General features: G+C 45.5%; 1 protein-coding gene across 1 annotated transcript; it reads left to right on the plus strand.

Annotated features, from left to right (window-relative positions):
• The first annotated feature begins 1,733 nt into the window (after positions 1–1,733).
• LOC123446675 lies at positions 1,734–2,928 on the plus strand. The gene has a single exon (XM_045123235.1). It carries the CDS (start codon positions 1,920–1,922, stop codon positions 2,520–2,522), a length of 603 nt encoding a protein of 200 aa, XP_044979170.1. The 5' UTR covers positions 1,734–1,919; the 3' UTR covers positions 2,523–2,928.
• The last annotated feature ends 5,869 nt before the right edge of the window (positions 2,929–8,797 follow it).

Raw genomic sequence — 8,797 nt, forward strand, 5'->3', positions numbered from 1 at the left:
GGGAGGAGAAGGTCAAGGACGATGCTAATGCGAGGATCAAGAAGGATCGTGAGGCACTTTAGAAGACCCATGGCGAGAAGCTGAAACAATAGGAGGCACACTTCACCCAAAAGCGGGCCTTGCTCTAGGCCAAGGTGGACAAGCTCAAGGATCAGGTCCACCGGACGGAGACCGACCACCAGCTTGCCCTAGAGGGCAAAAGAGGATGCCGAGGGGAAGCTACAGTTGCTCCAGGTGCAAGTAGGCAACGTCTTAGACGTTGTCCAAAAGGCCAGGGATGATGGCACCCGGGCACGTACAATGGAGGCGGAACGCGTCAAGGTATTCCACGAGCTCGCAAAGCGCGCTCGCGGTGCTCTGTCCTGCTTCATCGACGAGGTTTTAACAGCCCGAGACCTATTCTTTGCATTAGAAATACTAGCAAAAGGCCCGTGCGTTGCAACGGAAGAAAAAATATCACACGCTTTCAATTTTTATAATCATTTTGATTTATTAAAATCATAAGCTAACTAACTAATGTAGTTAGTCCTATCCTATTTTGTTGGAAAATCAACCCGTTCATTATTAATTCCACCATGATGAGAAATTGAGCGGGACAAGCAAAGCAAAACAAAGATGCTACTTGAATTGATCAATGAACTGTTATCTTATTTCACTCATGGGGTAGAGAATGTGGGATCAGATGACAAACTGAAGGTGGTGTTCCATTCTCTCTCTCTACAACAATGCAATCTTACATTAAATACATTCATTCATCAGCAAACAAATTCCCACAAAACAAAATTTCTTGCCGGTGCTTGGCACACGGTTGGAGGCATGGGGAGGGGATCTCCACCAGATGATGAGTTCCTGCCGGAGGAGGGGATACATTGAGGGGAGCAAGAGTTAGGCGCCTCTATCTAGCCATAAGGAGTCGCCGTTGCCGCGCCATAACCTCGGAGTTCCCCGTGTGCGCCATGGAGGCCCGCCTCCACCTGCAAGTACTTCGCTCCGCCGCGCCTTATCCGCGCGCCATCGTCGTTCTGCATCGAGCAGACGCATCATCCCAAGTCCCTGTAGCTATCGCGTTGTTTTGATCCAGAAGCTGTGCTCGAGCGCCGAAACGGGGGCAGCAAGCAGGCAGATGTACGACCGCGGAGGCGGGTTGGTTGAGATCGACAGCAGTGGTGGTTGAGGTCGGCCGCGGCGGCGAGTGGTGTGGCAGCGGCCTGGGCACAGGCCAGGGTGGACCAGGGTCGACGCGATGCGCTGGAGCGCCGCAACGGGGGCAGTGAGCGGGGAGAGGTACAGCCGCGGAGGCGGGTGGGTTGAGATCGGCAGCGGTGGCGGTTGAGGTCGGCCGCGGCGGCGAGTGGTGTAGCGGCGGCCTGGGCACAGGCCAGGGTGGCCCAGGGTCGACGGGAGGAGGCGATGCGTACGGGTATAATTTTTGTAACGAATCGTTTTTTTTCTTTTGGGTTGCAGATAAATGATGGAGCGCGTGTTGAATAACAAAAATTACAGGGGCTTTTTTATAAAAATATCGTGGTGGGTTTTCCGACGGAAGCAATAGCCGCTTTATTATTAAAAAAATTTAGGTAGGTATATATATATATATTAGGTACAGAGGTATAGATATAGATTATATAGAAAACTCTTGCAATCAACCGGTTGAAATTTCTCTAACTTAACGACACGTGTCCTGGTAGGACTCGTCAACCTGCCCGTCCTTATCCCCTTATATCGAGCGAGAACTAGTCATTCCATCCAGATCAAGCCCTTTTCGTCTCCGCACATCTCGCCATGGATTTGTTGTCCAAGCTCTGCCAAACTAACATGCTTGCCCAAGCTCCAACCCCCGCAGCCCAAGTTTCACACATCGGCGTCCCGCGCACAACCGCTGTGATGCTGGAACTCCGCGTCCGTATGTCGGCGATGTGATGCGGCGCTCGTCGACCCACCGGTGCTGCAACGCAGCAACTCGACCATGGTCGTCGGGGCAACGACGCAACAACTCATCCACGGCCGCGATGCTACGACGCAACCTCGCCGGCTCACTGGTGCTGCAAGTCGTCGACGACGGAGCTGCAATGAAGCGCTCGCCGACGGCTCCCCGGGCTCCGATGCAAAACGCTCGCAGGAAGCTTCCCGTGCTGCATCCCAGCGCTCACCGGCGGCCTCGGAGTTGTGGTGCAGCGTTTGGTGCTCCATTGAAACACCGACGGAGCTGCAATGGAGCTTCATGTCGGGGACTGGATGAAGTGTTTGGTGTTGCTATGGAGTGCTCGCCGGTGGCCTCGGAATTGTGGCGTAGCCCTTGGTGCTCCATCGAAACACTGGTGGAGCTGCAATGGAGCTTCGTCGGCGGCTCCCGTGCTCCGATTCAGTGCTTGCCGGCGCTCCCGGTGCTGCATCTCGACACTCGTCGTCGGCTGGTGATTGGTGCTGCTATGGAGCGCTCGCCGCCGGCAGCTCCTATGCTCCAATACAGTGCTCGCCAACGCTCATGCTGCTGCATCTCAACACTCATCGTCTGCTGGTGATTGGTGAAGTGTTTGGTGCTGCTATGGAGCTCTCGCCGCCGGCAAGAAAGCATCACCGGAGCATCGCCGGGTACTGCAATGGAGCACGCTACAGCTCTCACCGGAGTGGTGGACGGTGTGTTTGCAGCACACACAGAGGCGCTGCAGAAAGACATGGGAGGTTGGGAATGGATTGAACTGTGTCGTACTTGTATTATTCTATCATCAGAGAATCGAGTGGCTGAAATTACACTGTATATGCGCGAATCAACGGCTCGCCAGGTGGCTGATCTTTTCCTAAGATGAGCCGGTTGATGCGTAGCAGCCGCCTACTATATTGCATTGCATCATGTCATCATGCCATTAATTCTTGCAACCCAAACAAAACTCTGGTTAATAAATTGTGTAGATTTTTTATCCATTTAAATCGAGGGAATTCACGTGGTGGTTTTCTTTATAACTTACGTCATATACTCCCAACTAGCAGGGTTACCCGTGCATTTGCACGGCTAGATTTATGACATAACATTATATTTTGTATTAAGTTTTACCATATTTATCTCTTATTTATCTATGGTTCATTTTAATTTTTGTTACTCTATAATAATTTACACATAATTGAACCAACAAAAATCAAAACTGCTATAGAATGAAGATTTTATGTGACGAAAACATTTGTTGGTTTGGTATGTGCCAATTCATTTACTATATTCGGTTGTTGTTAAGCATGTTGAAGTGCAACAGCCAATGACTGCTGAAGATTAGGTCCGCAGTAGACCATAAAAATACCATAGACTCGTTTTTTACTTCTAAATTGGTGTCTTGTACTTTTCTTGTTCATATTGTCTTCTAAATTATTGGCCCTAATAATAAAATTATAAACATTGATGGTCTGTGTCTACATCTTGTGTTGTCTCACAAGTATTAAATTATTAGTTTCCTAAAAAACTTAAATCATTATTGTTTCTCAAAAATATAAATTATTATCAGTTGTAGGTTATATTTTGTTGATTAATGCAATATTATGCCTTTATAATCATCTACAACCAGGATTGCCTAATTTTGATCATCAAACACCCGCGGACATGCGTGTCAATAGCCGAGCGGGTTAGTTCTAAACCCTCATATGTGCATGTATACAACCATGTCCCCTACACCCTACCCAAATTGTCCGATCAAGTCCATGTGATTGATTGGGCTGGAGAGAGAAAAACAAAGGAAATAATAAAGAAAGAGAAAATGTGCTCCAGGGTGGCCGCATCCTTCATGGAGCGCTGCCTCAACATGCATAGGGAACCTCATATCATTCCTGTATTTGATAGGGATATGGGGATTTGTGGAGAACGCGGTCATATGGGAACAAAATGGGATGCCCGACTCGGTGGATTTTTTCCTTCTCTCTCCTATCCTGGCTGTGTCCAACCAGTGACCAGACAGTCGGGTGGGACGTTTAAGGAGTCCGGCTATAAATGATGTAAGGGCTTCTATGGATAATCATATCTTTAATTACACCAACCGATTGCTAATGCAAATCAATGTAATTATAGATGTACAACAAATATTCTTAAAATATTTTCATGAGGTAACTTTTTTTTATCATGAGTAACTCGCATATATGTTGGGAGTGACTATGTTATGTCGACCTACAAACAAATGTTTCTGAACCAACTGTTCAAAGTGGTTGGATCATGATTTTCTCATCGTTTTGTAGTTGTCCAAATCATATGTTGATCAAATGGTACTGAATACCAACTTACAAATAGTTACTTGACATTGTTTGGAAATAGAAGACCCAAATATTATTTATTAGAACTAAAATGGATTATTATATGTTGGCATCATCTATCGTTTCCAACTTTAGCATTGCAACTACATTGTCTTGTTCCTTTCTTTCGTATATGCACTCGCCTGCACATTTCTTGTGTCCCTTATTCTCACTGACTAAATCTATACCTTGTATTTTGCCATCATGCATGCATGCATGCGTTCTGAACTCTCTAGACACAACAAATTAGTGCAAGCCTAAAGAACTGGGTCTTCTTCTTTTTTCAGAAGAGTCCGTGTGCAACCCCATTAACTTGAATTTAGTTCTTCACGTACTTGAATATGTTGGAAATATGCCTAGAGGCAATATTAAAATAGTCATTATTATGTTTCCTCTTTCAAGATGATCGTTTATTGTCCATGCTATAATTGTATTGAATGAAACACAAATGCATGTGTGGATATATAAACAAAACAATGTCCCTAGTGAGCCTCTAGTTGACTAGCTCGTTGATCAAAGATGGTTAAGGTTTCCTAGCCATAGACAAGTGTTGTCAGTTGATAACGAGATCACATCATTAGGGGAATGATGTGATGGACAAGACCCAAACTATAAACGTACCATGTGATCGTGTCATTTTGTTGCTATTGTTTTCTGCATATCAAGTATACGTTCCTATGACCATGAGATCATGTAACTCACTGAAACGGGAGGAATGCCTTGTGTGTATCAAACGTCGCAACGTTACTGGGTGACTATAAAGGTGCTCTATAGGTATCTCCCAAGGTGTCCGTTGAGTTAGCATGGATCAAGACTGGGATTTGTCACCCCGTATGATGGAGAGGTATTTTGGGGCCCACTCGGTAATACAACATCACAACCAAGCCTTGCAAGCAATGTGGCTAAAGAGTTAACCACGTGATCTTGTATTACGGAACGAGTAAAGAGACTTGCCAGTAACGAGATGGAAATAGGTATAGAGATACCAACGTTCAAATCTCGGGCAAGTAACATACCGAAGGACAAAGGGAACATTATACGGGATTAACTGAATGTTGTTTGGAGTCTCGAATGAGATTCTGAACGTCATGAGGGTCTCCGGAATGGTCCGTAAACGAATATTGATATATAGGATTGTTGCATTTGGCTTCCGGAAAGGTTTCGGGCATTACCGGTAAAGTACCGGGAGTGACGAATGGGTTCTGGAGTTTTACCGGGAGGGGCCACCCACCCGGGAGAGGACCTAATAGGCCCATGGGTGCGCACCAACTTTAGTGGGCTGGTGAGACCAGCTCAATAAGCCTATTTCAGCTGAAAGCAATAATAAAAGGGAAATAGAAAATAAAAGGAAGGAGATGGACATGATGGGAAGGACTCCTTCACCAAACCGAATTGGAGGAGTACTCCTCCCTCTCGGGCTCGGCCGAACCCTCCTACTTGGAGTAGGAGGCAAGCAACCCTCCCTCTTGTTCCTCCTATATATAGTGGAGGTTTGGGAGGCTTTTTGAACCCCATGCCTTTGTGCAGCCCTCTTTCCCTCCACTACTTCGTGACACCCCGTAGCTAGTTTCGTACGGCACGACGAAGCCATGCCGGAGTAGCTCCACCATCATCACCGACATGCCGTCGTGCTGTCGGAGATTTGAGCCACCTCTTCGTCTCTCTTGCTGGATCAAGAAGGCGGAGATCGTCATTGAGGTGTACGTGTGCTGAACATGGAGGTGTCGTCCGTTCGGTACTAGATTAGGACGGTGTTTGTGGGACGGGTCATGATCGAATCGCTAAGACATTCGACTACATCAACCGCGTTTCTTAATGCTTCCACTTAGCGATCTAAAAGGGTATGTGGATCCGATATTCTCTCTCGTAGATGATCATCACCATTATAGTTTTTTCGTGTGTGTAGGAAAATATTTGTTTCCCATGGAATTGAAGGACAAAGGGAACATTATATGGGATTAACTGAATCCTTGACATAGAGGTTCAACCGATAAGATCTTCGTCGAATATGTAGGTCCAATATGGGCATCCTGGTCCCGCTATTGGATATTGACCGGAGAGTGTCTCGGTCATGTCTACATAGTTCTCGAACCCGTAGGGTCTGCACGCTTAAGGTTCGGTGACGTTTTGGTATAGTTGAATTATTGATGTTGGCAACCGAATGTTGTTTGGAGTCGCATATGAGATCCCGGACGTCACGAGGGTCTCAAGAATAGTCCGGAAATGAAGATTGATATATAGGATTGTTGCATCTGGCTTCCGAAAAGGTTTCGAGCATTACCGGTAAAGTACTGGGAGTGACGAATGGGTTCCGGGGATTTACGAGAAGGGGCCACCCACCCGGGGAGGACCTAATAGGCCCACGGGTGGCGCACCAGCCTTTAGTGGGCTGGTGAGGCCAGCCCAATAAGCCTATTTTGGCTGAAAGCAATAATAAAAGGGAAAAAGAAAACAAAAGGAAGGAGTTGGACAAGATGGGAAGGAGTCCTCCACCAAACCGAATTGGAGGACTCGTCCCTCATGGGCTCGGCCGAACGTCCTACTTGGTGTAGGAGGTAAGCCACCATCCCTCTTGTTCCTCCTATATATAGTGGAGGTTTGAGATGTTTTTTGCACCCAAGCCTTTGTGGAGTCCTCTCTCCCTCCACTACTTCGTGACACCCGTAGCTAGTTTGGTACGACACGACGAAGCCCTGCCAGAGTAGCTCCACCATCATCACCGCCACGTCGTCGTGCTGCCAGAGAATTCAACAACCTCTTCGTCTCTCTTGCTGGATCAAGAAGGCGGAGATCGTCATCGAGCTGTACGTGTGATGAACGCGGAGGTGCTGTCCGTTCGGTACTAGATCTGGACGGTGTTTGTGGGACGAATCGTGATTGGATCGCGAAGACGTTCGACTACATCAACCACGTTTCTTAACGCTTCCACTTGGCGATCTACAAGGGTATGTGGATCTGATCTCCCCTCTCTTAGATGATCATCACCATGATAGGTTTTTTTGTGTGCGTAGGAAATTTTTTGTTTTCCATGCAACGTTCCCTAACAGAATATGGATTTTTATCATTTCAAAAAATAATTTTGGGCTCTCCCTCATCGTCTTTTTTGTAAAAATAACATGCCTTCACTCCTCTATGTTCTACTCGCATATTTTCCTTTATTAGCAAGAACATCAATGTTGATACATTGTTTGAGCCAAGTTACACTCACATTGGTCCGCCGCCACTACATATCACCTACTACTCCCTCCGTTAAGAAATATAAGAACGTGCTTACGTCAATTTTGTTCATGTTTCCATTTTATATTGAATTACCTTTTGACTCAACTCGCGATTTGACAAAGTATTTGTCCAAAATATAAATAATATATTAATTAATGGTTTGTATATGGAGTGCATGTTTTTGTTGGTCAACTTTTTTTATCATGCGTAACTCGCATATATGTTAGGAGTGACTATGCTATGTCGACCTACAAACAAATGTTTGTGAACTAACTATTCAAAGTGGTTGGATCATGATTTTCTCATCGTTTTGTAGTTGTCCAAATCATATGTTGATCAAATGGTACTGAATACTAACTTATAAATAGTTATTTGACATTGTTTGAAAATAGAAGACCCTAATATTATTTATTACAACTAAAATGTATTATTATATGTTGGCATCATCTAACGTTTCCAACTTTAGCATTACAACTACATTGTCTTGTTCCTTTCTTTCGTATATGCACTCGCCTGCGCATTCCTTGTGTCCCCTGTACTCACTAACTAAATATATACCTTGTATTTTTCCATTAGGTATGCATGCATGCATACGTTGTGAACTCTGGAGACACAACAAATTAGTGCAAGTCTAAAGAACTGGGTCTTCTTCTTTTTTCAAAAGAGTGTGTGCGCAACCCCATTAACTCGAATCCAATTCCTCACATTCTTGAATATGGATTTTTATAATTTCAAAAAAAATATATGGGCCCTACCTCATCGTATTTTTATAAAAAGAACATGCCTTCACCCCTCTGTGTTCTACCCGCGTATTTTCCTTTATTAGCAAGAACATCAATGTTGATACATTGTATGAGCCTAGTTACACTGACATTGGTCCGACGCCACTACATATCGCGTGCTACCTGATACGTCGAAAATGCATCATTATCTTGTATCATAATTTGTCTCTATTCATTGATATATTTCACTTTATGATGGTGTATTTATAGTGTTTTGGCTTTTTTTACATGATTTACAACTTTCCGGTGCCGAAACAGCAGACACAGGATTCAACGGAGAAAATAACACGAAGACTTGCAATATGAGAACATCTCCAATTGTGCTGAATTTGGAGGAAAGAAGTTTCCGATCAGATCCCGAAGACAGGCCAAAGAAGGGCCGGAGGGGGGCCACATGTCACCCAGGCGACCTGCTGAGCCCCCCCCCCCCCCCCCCGAGGCCGCGCCAGGAGGCCGCCTGGGTGATGGGCCCCGCCTCCGGTATTCTCCTTTGTCCTATATGTTCCTCTTGACCTAAAAGTTACGGGGAC

The sequence above is a fragment of the Hordeum vulgare genome, chromosome 4H (assembly GCF_904849725.1).
Source record: "Hordeum vulgare subsp. vulgare chromosome 4H, MorexV3_pseudomolecules_assembly, whole genome shotgun sequence".
In the NCBI taxonomy this organism is placed as follows: Eukaryota; Viridiplantae; Streptophyta; class Magnoliopsida; order Poales; family Poaceae; genus Hordeum; species Hordeum vulgare.

What these genes read in the sequence shown, in the direction of transcription:
- LOC123446675 (XM_045123235.1), top strand. Translation starts at nt 1,920, where the DNA reads ATGCGGCGCTCGTCGACCCACCGGTGCTGCAACGCAGCAACTCGACCA.